Raw genomic sequence first — 23,487 nt, 5'->3', positions numbered from 1 at the left:
GTGCAGAGCGCTCTGCTGCGCACTCGTTCTATGCAGAGCTCCGAACCAGGTCCCTACTGTGTGCAGAGCACGCTCCCGGCCTCTTGGGTTGGACACAGTTCAAATCACAAATGGGACTCACGGTCTTAATCACCATTTTTGGGGTGAGGTAACCGAGGCCCAGAGAAGTGAAGCGACTTGTCCGAGGTCACAGAGCGTGCAAATGGCTGAGCCAGAATTAGAACCCAGGTCCTCCGCCTGTGCCGATCTTCGAACCAGCTACCTAATGATTGCAGAGCACTCTACTGGGCACTTGGTCTATGTAGAGCCCAGAACCAGCTGCCTTTGGTGTGTAGAGCGCTGTGCTGGGCACCTGGCCTAAATAGAGCAAGGATCCAGCCATCTTCTGTGTACAGAGCACCCAGAGTTTGCAGTACTCTGTCCTGGGTACTCAACTGTGTACCACTGTATATCATTGCCCGTGTTATAAGCACTTGGGAAGGGCCATCAGAACAAAGGAAAAATTCCCTGCCCTCATAGAGCTTACAGCAACCACAACAATAATAATTCATAATTATGGCATTTGTTAAGGGCTTACTACATGCCAGGCCCCGTATTAAGCGCTGGATCGGAAGCTGCACGGCATCTCTCTCGACCCTAAGCTCGCTGTGGACAGGGACCCTGTCTACCAACTCCGTGCTCCCCCAAACTCTGCGTACAGTAAGTGCTCAGTAAATACGATGGATTGATTAATTGGCAGCTCAGTCTCTACCTCTGAGAGCATCTGCCGCTTTTGCCCTTTTTCATCACTTTGTGACAATTCTGATCCCCTTCCTCCCCGTCTCCAGATATTTATATTCATTTGCCGTATCTCGATCTTCCTTCAGCCTTTAGCTTTTCAGGGCACTAACCGAGCGACATTCGACCATAAACTGGCCCGAGTAATGTTTCTATGACACCAAGCTCAATTTTTCCTGCAATACATTTGAATAAAATCCTTTCCAAGCGGGGATTTCGGGATTGGCTTCGTTTATAAATAGGATGAAAAATTGACTCTGGGAATAAAGCCAGGAGAATCTTTCTCCTCTAAAATGATTCCCTGCCCTGAGTGCACATCGAGTGTATGTTTATGTGTGTGTGTACGTTGGTGTATGCACGTGTGTGCATGCAGATATACAAGTGGGAGACAGAGGGGAGCGAGAAAGATGGAAGAGGGAAAGGAGATGAGAGAAAGAGGAAGGTGGAGGGTCATTGTAGGGATAATGATAGATAATGGAAGAGTAGAGGGATTATTCCCAGAGTCTTGAGTGATTTCCTAAACTCATTTTTTCTTCAATTGCATCTAGTCTAGAGGGACCGTAAGGGTGATTTGCTCACTTTTCTCATTGAAAATACCTCAGCGTGAGCGTAACTTTGAGTTGGTTTTTAGGGTTTCCAGAGCCTTTGGTTAGAGAAGGGTCCCAGTCCAAGAGCACAGTTTTGGAAATGAGTTCAACTGAAGAATATGCTCTACTCTGGAACTTGTGAAGAAATGTTTGGCACTGAAGCCTAGGTGGGAAATGACACAATCATAATTGGGGCTTTTGTGGGCCGAGTGCAAATATGCACAGGTAAAAGAAGTAAAGGGTTTCACAGCCCAAATCGATATAGTTCCTCTTCTTGAAGCAACATTCAAGTATGGAAGCTAAATGGAATGGGAAGAACTACTGCACGTATGCGATAGAGCAGAGTTCCTAAAGGATACGATTATTTGGGAGGAGTTGAGATTTAGATTTATGATTTTCACAAAAGAAAAGCATGTTTTTATCACACAGAATTTTTACCTCCCTCGGTTTTTTTATTACTTCTATTTACCCTCTGTTTATTGATGTGTGTTGTAAATTGTAAAAGCATCTGGCTTGCATCTGCATTTTAACTAAATCTTTCCAGGACAGGAGAACATTTCAAATGCATTAATAAGTGCTCAGTTACTTTCTCAGTCATTAGAATGAGGTGGGGAAGCTTTGTGCTTAGTGGTTTTTGAGCTGGAAGATTCCTAGCTTTCGCTTATTTAGTTTTGAATTGACTTTCTACTTTCTCAGTGATGTGGGCAAAGCGGTTCCAACTCCCAACCCTGTGGGCAGAGTAAACTGTGGCAATATTGTGATTCTGTGGCTTTGGTCTCCACTTCCTCAGCTGCCTCCCTCTCCCGCAGGGTTCATACGAAGTTGAGCCACCTGACCTTTGGTGCTCAAAGTGGCATGGGGGGGTGTGGCTTGAAAGGGGTTGGGGTCAGAATAGGCGGGAGGAGGAAGGAGGGGGCAGAGAGCGGGGAAAATGGGAGAGGAAGAGAGGGGAAGTCAGAAGAGTATAAAAAATGGGAAGAAAAGGGGGAGGGAGAAAGGAAGGGCAAGAAGGAAAGAGAAGACGACAGAAAAGACCTGGGCCCTTCAACTACAGAACCCTCCCCAGCTCCTTAGCTCCTAATCCTTTGCCTGTTGTGAGCCACTTTGTAGTTCCCCACGGCCCACAAGCTTAGCTGGGGAGAAGAGTTTGTTGAGGTTCTGCTCCCTGCTCTCCCTCTCTCTATCTACATCTAAATAATAATAATTATGGTAATCGGCGAGTGCTAAGTGCCAAGCACTGTACTAAGTGCTGGGGTAAGTGAAGTTAATCAGGTTGGACACAGTCCTGTCCCACATGGGGCTCACAATCTCGATCCCCATTTTACACATGAAGTAACTGAGGCCCAGAGAAGTGAAGTGACTTGTCCAAGGTCTCGCGGCAGACAAGTGGCAGAGCTGAGATTAGAACCGGTGACTTTCTGACTCCCGGGCCCGTGCTCTATCCACTACGCCCTGCCGCATCTCAGCGTCAGACAATCCATGGTATTTATTCAGCTCTTGCTCTGTGCGGAGTACTATAGTAAGCACCCGGGAGAGTACAGTCCAGTTGGTAGACATGGATCACTGCTTTCAAGGAACTCCCAGACTGGCGTCAGAACTTAGCATTGCCTGCCTGGAGGAATAGAGTGTGTGGGATTGGAGACCCATAAATGGAAAGGAAAAGTTGACCATGCAGAACCGTAGTGTCTGGCTGAAAAAGCAACCGAGGTGAAAGAGGTTGGTTGAAAAAAAAACAAAAAAAAAACCTTCGCCACAGGAATGAGGGATGGGTCTTAGTTCCAAGGGTGAGAAATGTTTTTCTCTTGCTTCTGGGCTGTGTATTTTCCAATCAAGTTGAAAAGTTACTCTGTGGTGTTTAAACAAGAGTTTTCATTCACAGGAGGAGACGGAATTGAAATTTTGTGTTTGAGAAGGCGGGTGGAGACTGGAAACTCTACTTTTTAAGCACCAATTATTATTTTTACTGCAACAATCACGGAGACTGCTTTTCAGAATGCAGTGGAGGAACTCACAAAACCTGCCTAAAAAGAAGCAAACCAGGAACATTTAAAGACCTCTCTGAACTGTTGCATTCTTCACCTTTCTCTCTCCGTTTTTGTTTCTCTGATTCTCCTTTTGTGCCTCTTGTCTCATCTCTTCTTCTCTCTGCCTCCTCTCTCTCTCTCCCTCTCCCCCCCACACACTTTCTCTCTCTTCCTCCATCTGTTTTCCCCTGCTCCAGCCATCCCTTAACCCCCATGGGTCTGTGGTCTCTGCGGATAAAAGCCTCCAGGGGAAGCACTAGCAGGCTTCAATGAATCTCCACCCGTCTTTACCACTGGGAGCTCAGAATTATTAATTGTGATATTTATCAAGTTCTTACTATCTATCACACACTGTACAAGGCAGTGGGTGGATACAAGCAAATCAGGTTGGACACTGTCCCTGTTCCCTGTGGAGCTCAGAGTCTCAATTCCCATTTTAAAGAAGAGGTAACTGAGGCCCAAAGAAGTGAAGTGACATGCCCAAGGTCACACGGCAGACAAGCGACAGAGCCGGAATTAGTAGCCATGACCTTCGGACTCCCAGGCCCGTGCTCTATGATGACGATGACGACGGCATTTGTTAAGCATTTATTATGTGCCATGCACTGTTGTAAGTGCTGGGGTAGATAAAGGTAATCAGGTTCTCCCTCGTGTGGTTCACACTCTTAATCCCCATATGCCAGATGAGGTCACTGAGGCACAGAGAAGTGAAGTGCCTTGCCCAAGGTCACACAGCAGACAACTGGCAGAGCTGGGATTGGAACCCACGTCCTCTGACTCCCAAGCCCGTGGTCTTTCCACTAAGCCACGCTGCCTCTCCAGTACGCCATGCTGTCTTTTCATCAGCAGCGGTATTTTGCATTCAGTTAAAGAGCTGGGAGTTTCGGGGGAGGACATATGCAAGCTCCATTACGGCCAGGGGCAAGTTGGCTAATTCTGTTATAATGTACTCTCCCAAGCTCTCCACATAGTAAGCGCTCAATAAATACCACTAGTTGATCGATCGATTGGACTGATCAGTAAGGCGGCCTGCAAAGAGAACCCCATTGCACCTCCCCAGGTCCGTGGAGCCTGGCCTGTTTTGGAGGTAAGCTCAGAGAAGCGTTCGTCGTGAAACAAGTTTTAAAAGAAAAGATTCCCCAGGGGACTCTTGGTGAAGGTCTCTGGACCTAACAAAGATATCAACTCTTGTTACAGTTTCCCAAGGGCTTAATGCAGTGTACTGCACACAGTAAGCGCTCAATAAATACCATCGGTTGATTGACGGTAAAATAATTCAAGAACAGATTCAAACCCCTATATTTTCTTATGTCGCACAGCTGTTCAATCACCTAACCTTTTATAAAAACACATTCCTTCTTCTTTTTTAAAAATAGGTGTCTGCTCATGGTCTTTTAGATGAAAAGAACCTGCATTTCACCGCAGCTCATTAGTTTATGAAGGCAAGAAAAAATGCAGTAAGAAAAGTGAAAAGCACGGCGAGGGAATGTGAAACAAATATTCCCCCTGCCTGCAACTCTGAATCAACTTTCTTTTGTGATAAGCAATTCCATATTGTAACACAGTGACTCTCACCGTTACATACGCTCAATCAATCACTGGTATTTATTGAGCAGTTACTGCGTCCAGAGTTCTGTACAAAGAGCTTGGGAGAGTGAGGTATAACAGAATTAACAGTCGCATTTCCTGGACATAATGAGCTTATACCCACACACACACCCACACCCACACACACACACACACACACACACCCCCGTCCCCCTTCCATCCCCCCCGCCCCCAGGAACCTCCCCTTTTTTCACTCTCTGCCTTACTTTTAGGGTTTCAGTTGGCCTCCACCATCAGTTTGTGCTTTTTCATTGTTTTCCCAAGAATTGCAAATCAGTAGTCAAAGAACTCAGAGAAATAATGCCCTCCAAGAAACTTGGATTGGTTGCTAGTGTTCTCGAGGTGAGCATTTCTGGATGCTCCAGAAAACAAATATTTCATCTAGAAAACAGATCTAATCTGTTCTGCAGAATAGTATGATTTTAGATGATATCCCAGAATGATCAAGAAACGGCGTGGCCTAGTCGGAGGAGCTCGGGTCTGGGAGGCAGAAGAACTGTGCTCTAAGTCCGGCTCCCACACTAGACTCCCGTGTGACCTTGGGCAAGTCACCTCACTACTCTGGGCCTCAGCGGCCTCATCTGCAAAAAATAAGGATTAAGAGTGTGAGCCCAGTGTGGGATAGGGAATGCGTCTAACCTGATGAACTTGTATTTACCCCACCACTTAGTGCTTGGTGCATAGTAAGCGCTTACCAAGTACCATCAGCATTATTATATTAGGATGAGGTTCCTTTCCTCCCTCAGGAAAAGGGTTGTGTCCCCCCGGGTGTTGCTCCGGGGAAGCGGGATCCCCTGGCTCTGGATCGGAGCCGGCCCCTCCCCTGGCCATCGGGAAGCTGGAATGTGGTTTAAATTCATTCCACAGGGCGTGCCATCCTGGGACCAGAGCCTTATATGTAGAGTCCTTGGGCTGCGGGGCTATTCTGGGAAAGCAAGTTGTTTGGAAGGAAGCACGCTTTATTGCTTCTGCGCAGGTTCTGGAATGTAAAGTATCCCGTGGCCTTTCCAGAACACTGGCACCGTTACTATGTAGACTCCCGGGGAGTCAGAATTCCTCCCCGCTGGATTCGGACCTTAGGAGCAGCCAACTCACAGGGTCCCTGGTTCCCCGAGGCCGCGGAGTTCTGTCCTTCAGGCGATCAGCGCGGCCCGAGAGGCGCAGGGCCGGGTAGCTGGCGGGAACCACCGGGTTTGGGAGAAGTTTGCCTGGGATTCTTCACTTTGCTGCCTTGTCATTCTCTGGTGGCTCAAATGCTTTGGTATGAGGAAGCCGAAGATTGCTGTAAGTATCAACCGTCTAAATTACCTGTCCGTGAAATAGAGTTTTCTGGGAGTGCCGAGTCCGTGGGTAGCTTAGGGTTTTTACCATTTACCCGGTAGGTGTTTTATAGAGCCTCGCAACCTCTTCGCTTAAACGGGATTGGCAGATTTCAAGCGTGATTGAAGCCTGCGTTGACGTTTCAGAAATATATATTCCGTAGAAATGACTCTCTCGAGAAGAATAATGGCATACACAAAAGTTTTCGGGAGACCACATGCAAATTTTAAAAATATTTTATAAAAAGCGTGGTATTCAACAAGTGTTGGGGGCTAGATAGCAGCACTGATGGTATAGCTGGTATAACTGCTAGAAATGAAGACTAAAGGGTTATTATTTATTTTTGTGGTGCTATTTCATTTCCTCATTTTATTTCGGTTTGTAGAATCTTGGGGTGGAGTAAATGATCTGTCCCTTTTCCCTGCTGGAACTGAAAAGTAATGTAAACGCTCATGTCTTTGAGATGGCAGACCTGGGCTAGCCGGGTAGCTGGCGAAAAGGTAGACGGAAAGCCGACGCCGCCAACAGATGGTTAGGATAGCGTGGTAGGATCTCTTTTAGCTCGGTACGGGCTGGGCTCGTCTCCACGGACCCACGAGGCCTTAATCTCCTCGATTTCGGAGCTCAGTATTCCTGGGTCCGGATTGCATTAGAACCTGTGAGAAATGATTTTCCACCACAGGACCGTTGTCAGGATTTTGTTTCTTGAATCGTGTTTCACCATAAACTGAGCCCAAGACACTTTCTGGGATCTGAGTCGAAACAGAATAGACTTGGAGGTTCAGGCTGAGTTTAGTTTCGCTTTTGGAGCAAAACAAACGATTTGAGTTTAATTTTGAGTCACTTTATCTTTTGAGCCATTTCCGTGGGTCAGTGCAGTGAGAACAGGGTGCCCCAGTGAAAGGAGTAATTCTGGGAGCCCCCCGTTGGACACGGACTGTGTCCGACCAGATTAGCTCGTATGTGCTCCGTCGCTTAGTACAGTGCCTGGCACGTAGCGTTTAATAAATACCAAAATTAAAAAGAGTAGAGTCGGTGACCTAAAAGACCTTTTTTGACTCTAACTTTGGTGGCTCTAAGATTGAGTCATTCTGAAGTAGTCGTGCCCCGTGTCCGTGGCCTTGGGCAAGTCACTTTGCTTCTCTGTGATTCAGTTGTCTTCTCTGGTAAAATATGAATAATAATAATGTTGGTATTTGTTAAGCGCTTCCTATGTGCCGAGCACTGTTCTAAGCCCTGAGGTAGGTACAGAGTAATCAGATTGTCCCACGTGAGGCTCAGTCTTAGTCCCCATTTTACTGATGAAGTAACTGAGGCACCGACAAGTGAAGTGACTTGCCCAAAGTCACACAGCTAACAGGTGGCAGAGCTGGGATTAGAACGCACGACCTCTGACTCCTAAGCCCATGCTCTTTCCGCCGAACCGCGCTGCTTCTCTAAAATGGAGATTAATAGTGCGAACCCCTTGTGGGACATGGACTGTGTCCAACCCGCTCAACTTGTATCTACCCCAGTGCTTAGTACAGTGCCTTGCACATAGTAAGCACTTAACCAATACCATTTAAAAAAAGATGGTGGAGATATTCAGGAAATCTCCATTTCTTTTGGAGAAAAGTAAAAGAAAGTGTCCCACTCTCTTAGTTACACCGAGGTACGCTTGGAAAGAGATGTCTCGGTTCAATGCTAGTTTGGACTGGGCCTGACCGGTTTTCAAAGGCTATAAGTAACATCTCCTCCCTTATCCTCTTCCATAAATTCATGGAAGAATCACCGGATTGTGCGTCGATGGGCAGTCACTTAATGCAATGCCGCAGAAAACACGAAGAAGCTTCGCAACTGTAATTGGCAAGTAAGCTCACTGACAAGAGTATTCATGCTGAAAATATGAGACCACCTAACCCACATTTCAGGAATTTTAAGGAGGAAGGGTTCCAACCTGCTAACATATGGAACACAAAGAGAGGGGTCTATCCCAAGAATAAAATTTTTTTGCTTAAGGAAGAAATTGGACGTATTTGGAAATCAGTTTTTGCTTAAAAGTCACCCTTTTGTGCATCGTGAATAGATCTGCCCGGCCGAGTAGCCTTCCACTTGGCACATAAAGGAATTCCAGTTGCATCAAGATACGATGAAGGAGGTATTACTGTGGAGAGAGAATCCTTCTAGGATTTTACTTTCACTTTTGTTGAGACAGTCAAATAAAGAGACCTGGATAAAGTCATAACAGAAGATAGCACAACCCTGTGGTACATATGCGGGGACGTCTTTTCAGGGAAAAAAAAAAAAGGGAAATGTTTCTCTCTTAGAGCTGAATTTCTAAGGCTGGCACGTACTTTGGAGTTCTCTAATTTTGTCATTTTTCAAAGAGATAAGAGCGTTTTCATCAGTGGTGATGGTGAAAAACTGACAACATCTTCAGTTTTAATGCTGATTATTTGGTGAATGGGGCTAAGGTGGGCACATTTAGTCAGCTTGGGTTTCAGAATTTGATTTCAAGTTCCTCAAGTTCACCTTCCATTTAGAGGATCGAATGGAGTCGGCCGGTCTTTGATCTAGGGACAAGGTCAGTCCGGGAGTTGAATCCCAAAGAAGTTAACTCTGTGGGTCCACAAGGTTGTGCCGTGTTGGCTCAACACATCCAGGGCAGTGCCGGGCAACCCGACTGTCGGGGCCCCATCCCAGAGTGCCCTGGGGCTTGGGGACACCACCGCTTGGCCGTCTGTGGTGGGGAAGGGAAGCTTACCAGCTGGCTTTTAGCTAAACAAAAAACCAAAAAAAAAAAAGAGCATTCATTTACCTACTTCATAAGCAAAAAGCACATGGGTAATGGTTTGAATTTTTAAATTTACAAAGGAGGACTTCCTAGCTCCTGACCATATGGGTAGCAAATATTCAGACTCGAAACTGTTTTCAAGTTTGTTTGAAAGATTGGAATATTTGTTTTGAGCAGTTGTGTGTGTGTGTGTGTGTGTGTGTGTGTATTCCTATGGTTTATCTCTCATTTTATTTTTAGCTCTAAATTTCTCTTAGATAAAACTTTATATGCTCTTTTAGTCCCTAGTGAGACTTTTTCCACTGTCTTTTGTAATATTTCCTTGGTGATTTACTGAAGTGTTTTATCACAATTCTCAGTTAAACCAGTGTTTTTCACTGAGACACTAAAATCAAGAATGATATGTCTTTTCTGCCATATGGTTAAAAGTTTTAAAAGAATGAATATATTTGACTGCAGTGAAGCTTTTCTTCATATTTTATCTCTACAACTAGGGTGTTTCATTAAAGCTCCTAGTAGATCATACTTAAAAAAAAAAAGTTCCAAAATAGAAAATGAACAAACAGAACTAGCAGTATACTCTCTAGCATATACTGCTTGACCTTGGGTACCCAGTGAACTCTGAAGGTGCCACGGTGTCTGACTCTATCTTTGGTTATCTGTAACATTGGAAAATAAAGTTGGTATTGTCTGCGTTTGGAGAAGAAAGGTCTCCCAGTAGTTGAGAATCTTGGGATCGAGGATGATTGGAATTTAGCTTGGAATTTGACATTTCCGCCTCTCATTTGGAACGAGACTTTGATGAAAAGGGCGAGAGGCCAACCCAGGGGCGTTGCTGCTGTTCCGAATATAGCGGGAATGCCATCTGGGGGCGAGCCAGGTCCGGAAAGAGAGGGGAGGCGATATCTTCCGTTTATGGGTTTCTCGGTAGGTTCGGGTTTGGATTGGGTTTGAGGGAGACGGTGTTTTCCTTTCCCAGAGTGCCCTGCCGTAGCCTCGATGCTTGCTTTCTTCGAGCACACGAGCAGATTCACAGTGGAGCAGTGAGCTGTGAAGGTCGTGGGCCCGAGTGTGGAAAAGAAGAACCATTTGCCGGTTAGGGCCCCGTGGGTGGAACCAGCCTCTGACAGAACCCTTCTGTTCCGAGGCGCCGTGGCCTCGTAGGCGGCAGCAGACTTTGAAGATGTTCGGATTCAAAGCCGCCTGTGAACTTTCATTCACTCGCCACTGGCAGGTTCCTTTTAATCACATTCCATTAAGGTCGGTCCTCAAAGGTTTGGGGGATCAAAACAGTGAGGACGGACTGCTTTTTTAAATTTTTTTGGTCACTTGCTTTTGCTCCGACTTGGGGTTGAAATATTATAATTTTTCGTATGTTTTTCACTGGAGTCAAAGTGCTAAAAATTCCCCCTCACAGTTCTGTTCTCCTTGGAAAAACAAGCGTTTCTGCTATTAGTAAGATCAAAAAAGAGTAGGAAAGAATGATTACCTTGCCCAGACAAATTTATGACTTCTCCAAATCGACGGCGGCTTTATACCGGTGCCAGACGGAAAGCTCGTCCTCTAGACTTGAAGTTGTTGTGGGCAGGGAATGTCTGCCATCTCTGTTGTAATGTATTACGGTGCTCTGCACACAGTAAGCGCTCAGTAAATAGGATTGATTGATGATCGATGGAAAACATGGTTGTAGGTTCCGCTTATGGGAAAGCTACCAAGCCACCTCCCCGATTAGCTCTGAGTTGTTGCAGAGGGGGACTTAGAAAGAAGTGATTAAAGACGGGGCAGATGGGTGTCCGGTGAGTTCATTCAATCACATTTGTTGAGCACTTACTGTGTGCAGAGCACTGTACTAAGCGCTTGGAAAGTACAATCGGGTAACAAGTAGAGACAATCCCTACCCAACAATAGGGGAGACAAAACAAAACAGACTGCTTCCTCACAGAGACGTCCCCTCCTCTGGCCTTCCTGGGCAGGGAAATGGGTGATCAAAGAGAGGGCAGATTCCAGTCAACAAAAAAATCCACCAAGGGATGGTTCACTGAATCACTCGATGGTATTTACTGAAGAGCTTGGAGTCGTAGATAGAGCACCGGCCTGGGAGTCAGAAGGTCATGGGTCCTAATCCATTTGTCTGCTGGGTGACTTTGGTCACCTCTCTGTAGCTCAGTTCCCTCATCTGTAAAATGGGGACTGAAACTGTGAGCCCCATGTGGGACGGGGGCTCTGTCCAACCCGATTTGCTTGAATCCGCCCCAGTGCTTAGTACAGTGCCTGTCGCATAGTAAGCACCTAACAGGTACCATAATTATCATTATTATTATTATTACTGAGAGCCTACTGGGTGCAAGGCCCTGTGCTAAGTGCTTGGGAGAGGAGTGTCGTTATGAAAGGCATAATCCCCACTCTTCTGGAGCTTCCAGTCTAGGAGGGGAGACTAATAGAAAATAATTAGGCAGGAGCAGCGGGGGAATCAGTGTGGCCTAATGGATAGAACCGGGCCTGGGATTCAGAAGGACTTAGATTCTAGTGCCAGCTCTGCCACCTCTCTGCCGGGTGACCTTGGGTGCGTCACTTCACTTCTTTGGGTCTCAGTTACTTCACCTGTAAAGTGGGGATTAAGATTGTGAACCCCATGTGGGACAGGGTCTTTGTCCAAGCTGATTGACTTGTATCTACCCCAGTGCTTAGAACAGTGCTTGGCAGAAAGTAAGCACTTAACAAGAAATGTAATTATTATTATAATAAAAAAGAAGGATGATCAAGAGAGTAGGAAATTGGGTACGTGGATGAGTAAAGTGCTTAAATAAGAAAGTATAAGGCTATTTGCAACTCTCAGACCTGTGCTCTTTTTACTAGCCCGCGTGGGCTGTCTATTGCCACTTTGAGTGTTTTATTTATTCTCCAAGCCCCAAATCTAGAAACGAAAGCAAATCTGGATACGCACGGGTCATAAAATCAGAATATGAGGGTAGTCGGTTCCAGACTTTTCCTTTCTATCACTGCATGTCACAGATCAGAATTGGGGGTCTGCCGTTGCTGAAACGTCTTGAGGGTTTGCTCTTTTCCATTACTGATGAATGCCGGTCATAGGACCTTAAGGGCCAGCTGTGCTGGGGCTCAGACCCTCTGTTACCTCCACCCCAGATGCTCCCTGCCCTTCTGCTTAGATCCAGGCGAAGCTTGGCTTTCACTTGGTGTTGAGACCTTGTTGGCCCCGGTGTTGTCCACAGAGCTCGCCACCTCGCCGTTCCCTCAGAACGATCAGGCGAGCCTGACGGTAGTCCCAACGGGCGACTGAGCCACCTTAAAGTCGCACCGGCCAAGAGCAGCAATCTTTGTAATCTTCAGAAAACGGCTCTGCACAAGGCCGGCTGTAGAAGGACTAACGTGGAGGACCAAGAGGAATTTCCCAGGTCCCTTTTTCCTGTTTTTGCCGATGTCTTTGGCCAGTGGATGCTTTGATTTTAACTGTTTTATATCTGGAGGTTTCATTGCAGCCCGATAGGCCAAGGAAAGGCACAGGATAAGGCCGTAGAGTAATCGCCTCGAATAATGCTCTAAATTCAGACGACTTGCAGATTGTCACCCATTATTAGGAGGAGTGGGCGCTGAGCAAAATGGAAAGATCCCCGAGCCTGAGGGAAGGCGAGATCATGGAGGTGTCTCTTCGTCTTTGTACATCCTGGATGTGGTGGTAGAACACGAGCCGCCTCAACCCTCGTGGCTAGGTCTCAGGCCTGGGAGTCAGAAGGGACTGGGTTCAAATCGCAGCTCCGTCACTTGTCTGCAGTGTGACCCTGGGCAAGCCACTTCACTTTTCAGAGCCTCATCTGTAAAATGGGGATTAAGACTGGCAGCCCCGTCTGGGACAGGGACTGCGTCCAACCCGATTTGCTCGTATCCACCCCAGTGCTTAATACAGTGCCTGGCACCTAGATAGTGCTTAAAAGGTAGCATTATTATTATTATTATTATTGTTATGTCCCTCAAGTTTGGTTGGGAAGGGAAAGGGGCCATCTTGGAGGCTGGGGGAATTAGATCAGTGTGAGGCGGCAATCAGCTGGTGGCTTGCTTGTGCCAGGAAAGGATGGGCAGTTGGGGCTGAGCCTCTAGAAAGGTCCGAGAGCCGTGAGGGAATCGTGATCTGAACAGCTGAGGCGGGCGAGGGGCATTCCTCGGCATAAATCCGCACACATGGCTGTCGTGGGACCTTGATGGGAACTGGCAGATGTGACCGCAGTGCTTCATTCCTTTAGGTCGCGGAGCTTTCGACATTTTGTGCCTTGCTTGATTGGTTGATCAATGGTATTTATTGAGCGCTTACTATGTGCGGAGCGTTATACTAAGCGTTTGGGGCAGTACACTGCGACGGAATTCGCAGACACGCTCCCTGCTCGTAACGAGTTTACAGTCCTAGAGGGGGAGACAGACATCGACAGGAATAAATGAATCATTTGTAATTTAAAGATCTGTACTTGAGTCTCGTGGAGCTGGGGCTGGGGCGAACATCACATGTCCAGAGGCTACAGATTGAAGTACATACAGGGCACAAAAGAGAGAGTGAGTCGGGGAAATGAGGGTTTAATCAGGGAAGGCCTATTGGAGGAGATGTGAGGCAGAGAGAGTGGTGGTCTGTCATATTTTGGGGGGTGGAAAGAGTTCCAGGCTAGGGGGAGGCCATGGGAAAAGGAGCGGCAGCAAGATAGACAAAATGGGGACACGGTGAGCGATGGGCGTTAGAAATGGAATCTTTAGTCTGGGGTGTGGCATACAGCACAAATTCAAGCGAATGTGTGTATGCTCATGCATGTTTAGAGACGCCCAAGATAATCTGGTTCTAGATCTTTTTGATCTCTGGTCAGTGACAGTTATGAATCCATATTCCTTGTCTCCCCCCATTTTCTTTCCCCCCGTCTCCAGTCTCCCAGCCTTTTTACTCCTATTTTCCTCCATAGGTCCAAACCCTTGTCCCACCTCTCTCAGGATGACAGGTCTGAAAACCGCCATAAACAAGAAAGCTTCAATAATAAATGTCCCAACTGTACAACAAATGTAGTTGATTTCTTTTGGTGATTTTTGCTTATTCTAAAAAGACATTCACCAGAAACTCCATCTCAGCTAACTCCCGTTCAATGAAACGAGCTTTTAGTAGAAAACATTCATCACAGGATGAGATTCGACGGGCTTAGTTGAAGTTGCTAAAATAGATGAAAAATCAACCTTTGGAGAGTGAAATGGTGGGTGGATATGATGAATTAGATGTGCATTTTCGTTAGCGTGGCATTTGGATTAGCCCAAATGCTTATTGCAGAAGAGCCGACCACTGGTTTGAGAACTATAATAGAATTGGTTATTCCTCAATCGGAAAAACATCGGTAAACCGTCTGAGATGTTGGTTCTTGTCTAAATAGCACAACTAATCCGCCGGCGAAGAAAAGCCCTTGAGAACTCAGGATTGAGTCCTTGTTGAACCCCAGGTGCTTTATGGAATGGAAAAATGGAGAAGCTTCAGTGAGACGGATGCCACTTAGGAAATGTGTTATTATTATTATGGAACATGCTAAGCGCTTACTATGTGCCAAGCACTGTTCTAAGCAACTATGTGCCTCAGTTCCCTCATCTGTAAAATAGGGATTTAATAAATGTTCTCCCTTCTACTTAGACTGTGAGCCCATGTGGGACCTGATTATCTTGGATCTACTCCAGCGCTTAGTAAACTGTTTGTTTACCATAGTAAGTGCTTAATAAATGCCCCAGTGTTTATCAATATTATCATTATTATTGTTATTAGTACTAACAGTGTCGGACAAAGATTGCATGGAGGTTTACTTAAACGTAGTATTTTCTGTTACCGTTTGCTTTTCAACTTAGTTTGGCAAAGGAGGAAGTCACAAATGCACAGCATGAAATTGCTTTCAAATATTTAGGGAGCAGATGCATTTTATTTCACTTCCTTATGTGAATGTTTGTATTTACCCTTGGTGATATGATCGGAGGTATTGGTTAAAAGGAATCTTCTGATGTGTGATCAGGAACTTGAGAAGCAGCTTGGCCTAGTAAATAGAGCTTAGCCCCGATAGCCAGAAGGACCTGGCTCCTAATCCCGGCTCTGCTACTTATCTGCTGTGTGACCTTGGGCGAGTCATTTCTCTTTGCCTCGCTTATCTCATCTGTAAATGGGGATTAAGACTGTGAGCTCAATGTGGGACAAGGACTGCTTGCCCCCTGTTAGGAGTAGCAAAACAGAAAATAAATGGATATTTTCTGTGGTTCCACTGATAGTCAATGAATGGTATTTACTGAGCACTCATTGTGTGCAGAGCACTGTACTAAGCACTTGGAAGAGTAAAGTGCTACAGAGTTGGTAGACGTATTCCTTGCCCAACAATAAGCTCACAGTCTAGAGGAGGAGACCGACATTAATACGAATAAATAATTTATAGACATGTTCGTGAGTGCTGCGGCGTTGATGGAGTGAATAGAGGGTACAAATCCAAGTAGATGTGCGGTTTATCCAAAGCAGGAACATATTCTTCTGAAAGGTTAAAAAAAGAAACTTCTGGTTAAAATAGACTCTTATGGATGCCTAGAATGGATAAGGTAAAAATTCTTCGTATCCTTGTCGTGGGGTGCGTTTTTTCTTGTTGGTTATTTATAGACTAAAAGCAAGTTTCACAAATCTGATAAAATGTAACAAGAAAGTGAAACAGCATATGCTATCTCCCGGACAATTTTTCAAGCTGTCATGTTTCCACTTCACAAAAGAGATTATTTCTTGGGCATTTCGAAAACTTGGCCAAGGAGCAATTAGATGTTTCTAATCATTGCAACTTGATGATTAATATGCAGTTTGTACTCAGTAATGATTCTCACGGCAAGTGCTCTCATCCTGGACTAGACTCTTTTTTGAGGAAAAGTTTCTTGAAAACAAGAAATGACAAGTTTGAGGGAAAAAAACCCAACCCCTCAGCCAGCGAGGAACTCACTCTTAAATCTTCGCGCTCTGAGAATCATCTCGGCCTCGCGGATAGAGCCCGGGCCTGGGAGTCAGAAGGTCAAGGGTTCCAATCCCAGCTCCGCCACTTGTCTGCCTGTGTGACCTTGGGCAAGTTGCTTCACTTCTCTCCGCTTCAGTCACCTCATCTGTGAAATGGGGTTAAGACTGTGAGCTCCATGTGGGACAAGAGCTGCTTCCAACCTGTTTTAGCTTGAATTTTCCCCAGCACTTAGAAGAGTGTCTGGCAAATAGTAAGCACATAAAAAATACCATAAAAAAGATAGTTTAAGAAGAAATGTAACTTGGGATAAAGTCGCTAGAATTTTAGGTACCCGCTGTCACTAAGTCGTCGTCTTCCCCTTCTTTAAGTGACTTTCCCAAGGTGGCACAGCAGACAAGTCGTGGAGCCAGGTTTAGAACCCAGGTCTTCCTGACTCCTAGGTCCGTGTTTTAGGCACTACGCCATGCCGCTTCTCTTATACCCAAGAGACTGTTCAAGGAAAGGTTCCTTGTATTGACAGGACGCGTCTTCCCTGGGGTTTATCTTCAACCCCTCAACTCTGTCTAGATACATATGGCTTTGAAGGCTTATATGACATGTTATAATGATATATTGAGTTAAAGAGCTAAAGATAAGCCAGAGGGTGGAATTACCCTATTTTCATAGACTTAACTTAGGGACAGTTTGTGTACAGGGAATTGAATGCTGCATATGGCACATGATGTGTGCCCACATAGTGATGAAGCGTAGATAAGACGGAGGGTGTCGGATTTTCATTCAGTCAGGGGAAATGTTTCTGGAATATCCCTCCGTAAGTTTAGATTTCATTTCTTGGATTTATTTTTGGTACGGACGTAAGAGTGTACTTTCACTCACTAGGCAGTGTGGCCTAGTGAGAAGCAGCGTGGCGTAGTGGGTAGAGCAGGGGCCTGGGAGTCAGAAGAACCTGGGTTCTAATCCTGGCTCTGCTACTTGTCTGCTCTGTAACCTTTGGCAAGTCGCTTAACTTCTCTGGGCTTCAGTTATCTCATCTGTAAAATGGGAATTAAGTCCGTGAGCCCCACGTGGGACAGGAACTCTGTCCAACCCGATTTACTTGTATCCACCCCAGTACTTAGTGACAACAATAATAATAATAGTGATGGTATTTGTTAAGCGCTTACTTTGTGCCAAGCACCGTTCTAAGCCTTGGCGTAGATACAAGGTAATCAGGTTGTCCCACACGGGGCTCAAAGTCTTAATCCTCATTTTACAGATGAGCTAACAGAGGCACAGAGAAGTTAAGTGGCTTGCCTAAGGTCACACAGCAGGTAAGTGGTGAAGGCAGGATTAGAACCCACGTCCTCGGACTCCCAAGCCCGTGCTCTTTCCACTTCAGTGTCTGGCACATAGTAAGAGTTTAACAAATACCACAATTACTATTATTATTATTACTACTATTATCTTAATAGGAATATGAGTGTAGCCCAGTCAGTGTGTCCACTGTTTCATTCTTCTTTCAGAATAACTCATTCTTCCATCTACTCACCACCTCCATCACAGAGACTCCCTTTGGGCTGTACATAACAGGTCACGATAGACTTTGTTTTTTAGGTCTTTCTGACCTCTGTCCAACATCTGGGAACTTACCCATTTTTGTCAAACATCATATGTTGGACAAATCCCATCAACTCAGTGGGCTCCATACATTAGCCTCACGGAGATAAAATCCACCCTCTTCTTTTTTTAAAATCAGATCAGAATTGCCGAATCACCGAATGCTTAGCGGTTATGAATAAAAGAGAGATTCCTCACTTTGGAGTAGAGCAGATAAAATAGCGGAATGTCCTTGTAGACAACAAGAGAACAAGAGTGTTCTTCTTACTATTAATAGCTTCGTCGTCTCGAAGGAAAAATGGCACGGCTTTCGGCGGTGGGGATTTGAAGGAGGGAGCGATGGGAAGGCAGTGCATCTCGAATTACCCTCCTCCGTATTATAAGCACAACGCCAGAGAAAAGCTTTGCATTTCCGTGTTCATATATGCACTACTTGGTGTCTGTGGGGTGGGGAGAAATATTAGATGTATGAATACTGGGTAGAAAATAGAAGAAGGAAATCCATTAGTGTGGGCATACTCACTGATGAGACAATTACTGCTTTTCCCTGCAGGCAAGATGGGGGTTTTATTGTATAGCAAAATCAGATGATAAGAAAAAGTAAAACTTCATATAGGTCAATGCTGCAGTTTCATTCAATCAAGGTATTTATTGAATGCTTAGCAGGTGCAGAAGACTGTACTAAGCGCTTGGGAAAGTAAAAAATGGCAGACTTGGTTGTTGTGAGCCCTGCCCGCAGAAAGCTTACGGTCCATAGGAGTGATAGGTATTAAAAGACATTTCAGGCAGGGGAAATAGTGGAATAAAACGATTTGTACATCAGTCCTGTGGGGCTGAGGTGACTCTCGAAGTGTTGAAGGGGATACACGGCCAAATGCGTAATTCACACAGAGGGGTGGGTGGGGGGAAAGGGGAAGTTAGGGCTTTGTCGGAGAAGGCCTGTGGGAGGAGATGCGATTTTAGGAGGTATTTGAAGGGGGGACCGAGTTTGAGGAGCGAGGGAGGATGTGGGCCAGGGTTCGGGGGCGGCATGGACAAGCTCGAGGTACAGAGGGAAGGTGGGTTGACGTTAGAGGAGAAATGTGTATGGATTGAGCTGTAGTAGGAGACCAACTAGTTGAGATTTCCGTCTGATGCGGGGCTGAATGGGCAACCATTTGAGGTTTTTGAGGAGTGGGGAAATATGGACAGAGATTGGGGCTGACCAGATTAGCTTGTATCTACCCCAGCGCATCGAAGGACGTTTGACACGTAGTAAGTGCTTAACAGATGCCATTAGAAAGCAAAAGCAGAACAAAAATCTAATGCCGTCGTGTTCCGGGGAAATTATGCGGTGACGATATTCCTGGGTCAAAATTGTGACCTTGAATCCTCAGAAGGAGAACGAAGCTGTGCAGATAGGCCCACCTCAGACCGTAAGCTTATTGTGGGCAGGAAGCGTGTCTACCAGCTCTGTTATATTGTATTCTCCCAAGCGCTTAGTGAAGCACTTTGCACGTAGTAGGTAATCAATAAATGCAATTGATTGATTGATACAAGGTGTCTCTGATAATATTTAGGTACATATTCGTAGAGATAGATGTATATGCGTACCAGAACAAAAAGTAGTACTTGGATCTGTGACCTTTGGGCGTTTGACTTTCGCCCCACCCCCAACCCTACAGTTCTTAGATACACATCTTTAAATTATATATCATAGGTTACTTAATATGAATAAATAACGTCTGTCTCCCCATCTAGACTGTAAGCTTGTTATGGGCAGGAAGGATTTCAGCCAACTCTGTCGTATTGTACCGTCCCAAGTGCTTAATACAGTGCTCCACACATAATAAGCGCTTAATAAATACCACTGACTGATCAGCCCCCAGAGGAACCAGAGCAGCTGCCGAGGGGGTGGGCTCGTCACCGTGTAAGGAGGGACTGTGGCCCTCTCGAAGGACGAACAGATGGGGTCCAAGACTGTAAACTCACTGTGGAGGGGAACACGTCTATCACCTCTCCCAAGCATTCAGTACAGTGTTCTCTACACAGGAGGCGCTAAGTAAATGCATTTGATGGATAGATCCACGCTATAGATCCTTGTCTCTCATTGGGCATTAAACTCAACCCCCAAGTCTGAGAGCTAGTGGCTTTAAAGCGGTCTACCGTCTTGCTTCCAGCTCCTCGCCGACGAATGCTGGCCCACGAGCCATCACAGGGAGACGGCTTGGCCTAGCGGATCGAGCTCGACCCTGCTTGCGGGACAGCCGGGTTCCAGTCCCGCCTCTGCCCCTTGACTGCTGTGTGACTTTTCATTCGGTCAATTCATTCGTATTCATTGAGCGCTTACTGTGTGCGGAGCCCAGTACGGAACACTTGTGACCTTGAACAAGTCACTTGACTTCTCTGGGCATGGGTGAAGAGATAACATCCGGCCCTACCCCCTCTTAAAATGTGAGCCCCATGTGGGATGGAGGCAGTGAATGATCTGATTATCTGGTACTCACTCCAGTGCTTAGCACATAGTCAGCTCATAATAAACATCGTCATTAGTGCCCTGCAGAGTCAGGGTCGTACTCACCGGTCCAATTTGTCTGTTTCTCCAACTGCCATTTTTAAAGCTTTCACCACAGCACCGGGATTTATAGAGATTGATGCCCCGTCCCTTTATTCTTTCCACGGGCTTATTTTTTTACAACCAACAGTCGCTTCCCTTTCCAAACACTGCTCGTCATTTGGAATTTAAATTCTTCATTCCTTAAATGTATTGCATAGACTTTATCGGGGGGGGGGCGGTGTACAAATTGAGCATGGGTCCAATCTATTATAAAGAACTAGGGACTAGGACTATATCAGTCCTCTTTTTTTTAATTTATGTGAAGCTGGCTTTTCCCCCACATTTTTTCCCGCTGTTGGCTTTTCAGGAAGAAGGACTCTGCAAAGTAGAGTTTCTTTTGGAAGATTCCTTGCTACTTTTCTTTCTTTTCCTAAATGGATTGACTCCTTTTGTAGACATTCTGCATTAGATCATTCCTCTCCCCCATTTCAAAGTCTTCCTGAAGGCACAGCTTCTCCAAGAAGCCTTCCCTGACTAAGCCCTCCTCTCCTCCCTCTCCCTTCTGCACCCCCCTTACTTGCTGTTTCATTCATCCTGCCTCCCATCCCCACGGCCCATATGTATAGATCTGTAATTTTTTTGTCTATATTAATGTCCGCCTCCCCCTCTAAAATGTGAGCTTGCTGTGGGCAGGAATGTGTCTATTGTTGGTTCTTATTCTCCCAAGTGCTTGGTATGGTGCTTTGCACATAGTAAGCACTCAATAAATATGATTGAATGAATGAATTGGACGCCTGAATGCCAATATCCATCAATCAAGCATTCATTAAACTCCACTGATTGATGGATAGATTGGTCTGTCTCTCTGGACTCTAAGCTCGAGTTGACAGTCTAGAGGGGAAGATGGACATTAATATAAAGAAATAAATTTATAAAGAAATAAATACTTTTCCTCTAGAGCCCAGGGGTGGAGATTGGGGGGCAAGGATTTTACCGGAGATTTGGGGAGGAATAGACTCCGAACCAACAGCATGGCCTAGTGGATGGAGCGCGGGCCAGGGAGTTGGGAGAGCCTGAGTTCTAATGCAGGCTTTGCCGCTTGTCTGCCACGTGACCTGGGGCAAGTCACTTCACTTCTCTGGGCCTCAGTTCCCCCCATCCGGAAAGTGGGGATTAAGACTGGGAGCCTTTATGTGGGAGAGGGATGTGTTCGACCCAATTATCTTTTATCTGCCCCAGCGTTTAATCCAGTGCCTGGCACATAGTAAGCGCTTAACAACTAGCATTAAAGAAACAATCAAGACAGTAAGCGCTCAATAAATACCACCGATTCATGGATGGATGGACAGTGAAGGGGAAGCCAAGAAGTCATCTGGGAGCTGCTGGGCTGAGGGCAGTTCAGTGATGCCAATCAATCGATTGGATTTACTGAGCACCGGCTGGCATAGAACAGAGTACAAACTCCGCTCCAGATTCAGCTTCCCCCTGAGGAACACGGTGACCCTGTTAGCGGCAGGCTGACTTCAGCTGGACAGAGACTCTCCAGAAGGTGAATGGGCGTTCCGAGGGCATCCAGGACCACCAAGTACGTCCAGGTATGGATGGACTGAGAGTGGAAACTCCTTGGAGGGGCCTGGGCACCGGATCTCTGTGCCACAGTAGATTTGGTACCGGTTAATAATAATAGTAATAATAATGTTGGTATTTGTTAAGCGCTTACTATGTGCCGAGCACTGTTCTAAGCGCTGGGGTAGACATAGGAGAATCAGGTTGTCCCACGTGGGGCTCACAGTCTTAATCCCCATTTTACAGATGAGGGAACTGAGGCACAGAGAAGTTAAGTGACTTGCCCACAGTCACACAGCCGACAAGTGGCAGAGCTGGGATTCGAACTCATGAGCCCTGACTCCAAAGCCCGTGCTCTTTCCACCGAGCCACGCAGTTGTTCTTAGCAGGCCTCAGGGAAAAGCAAATCTTTCATCTGCTTTTACCTAAATAAGTGATCTTTTTTCAGCTCTGTGCAAAGGTATGTACGTAGAGAAGCGGCATGATTTAGTGGTTAAATGACAGTCTGGGAGTCAGAAGGACCTGGGTTCTAATCTCGGGTCTGCCACGTGTCTGCCGGGTGACTTTGGGCAAGTCACTCAAGTTCTTTGTGCCTCAGTTACCTCCTCTGTAAAATAGGGATAAGGGTGTGAGCCCCATGTGGGGCAGGGACTGTGTCCCACCGATTATCTTATCTCTACCCCAGTATGTAGAACAGTGCTTGGCCCATAGTAAGTGCTTAACAAATCCCACAATTATTAATTATTATTCTTAATTGGGCATCATTCACGTGTCAGTGTTTGAAGGGTCAAGGATAGCCAGTGGGCTTTACTGACATGAGCAGAGCCGGAAAAGCAGTGAGGGCCTAATGGCTAGAGCACGGGCCTGGGAGTCGGAGGATCTGGGTTCTAATCCTACCTCTGCCTAACCCTACCTACATCTATAAACTGGGGGTTTGAAGTATGACCTCCATGGGCTCAGTCAACAGGATTGAATTTGGAAAGAGTCTGGGCTTGGGAGTCCGAGGTCGTGGGTTGGAATCCTGGCTCTGCCACTTGTCAACTGTGTGACTGTGGGCAAGTCACTGAACTTCTCTGTGCCTCAGTGACCTTATCTGTAAAATGGGGACTAACTGTGAGCCCCACGTGGGACAACCTGACGACTCTGTATCTACCCCAGCGCTTAGAACAGTGCCCTTCACCTAGTAAGTGCTTAACAAATACCAACATTATTATTATTATTATGTAGAACTGGGACTCTGTCCAATCTGATTAGCTCGTATCCGCCCCGGCACTTAGGACAGTGCTTGGCACGTAGTAAGTGCTGCTTAAATTCCATTTTCAAAAAAATGTGAATATTTAGACTCTGAGCCCATGTGGGACAGGGACTATGTCCAACCTCATTAACTTGAATCTCCCACAGCTCTTAGAACAACATTGGACACACAATAAGTGCTTAACAAATACCATATAAAACAAGCAAACGTAAAACCCGGTAACTTTCCTACCTTGGTCACCGTGGAGGCATCATCTCACTTGCAGGTGAATGTCGGTCTTTTCCCGCTCCTCATCCACTCTCTACTGATTGCGCACTCCAGGGGCTTTCAAACCAGTCCCCGGATTAATGGGTTTGCAGAGATTGGTCCTTGGAGCCTTTCAGTTTTCAAGAGCAAACATCAATAGCAAGGCCCCTGCGGGCATTTTCCGAGTGAAATTAGCTCAGG

At 46.0% G+C, this 23,487-nt stretch overlaps 1 protein-coding gene across 7 annotated transcripts in view; it reads left to right on the top strand.

Annotated features, from left to right (window-relative positions):
- The first annotated feature begins 5,925 nt into the window (after positions 1–5,925).
- DMD (dystrophin) overlaps positions 5,926–23,487 on the top strand; it is a 660,617-nt gene continuing 643,055 nt past the window's right edge. For all 7 annotated transcript variants that reach the window (XM_039914163.1, XM_039914164.1, XM_039914160.1 and 4 more), the window contains exon 1: positions 5,926–6,280. In XM_039914163.1, coding sequence (XP_039770097.1) covers positions 6,250–6,280 — 31 coding nt within the window. In that variant the 5' untranslated portion in view covers positions 5,926–6,249. The remainder of the gene's footprint in view (positions 6,281–23,487) is intronic.

This window comes from Ornithorhynchus anatinus, chromosome 15 (genome assembly GCF_004115215.2).
Source record: "Ornithorhynchus anatinus isolate Pmale09 chromosome 15, mOrnAna1.pri.v4, whole genome shotgun sequence".
Taxonomy (NCBI): domain Eukaryota; kingdom Metazoa; phylum Chordata; class Mammalia; order Monotremata; family Ornithorhynchidae; genus Ornithorhynchus; species Ornithorhynchus anatinus.
Note: the sequence above shows the minus strand (reverse complement) of the source record. Positions and strands in the feature narration are given on the sequence as shown.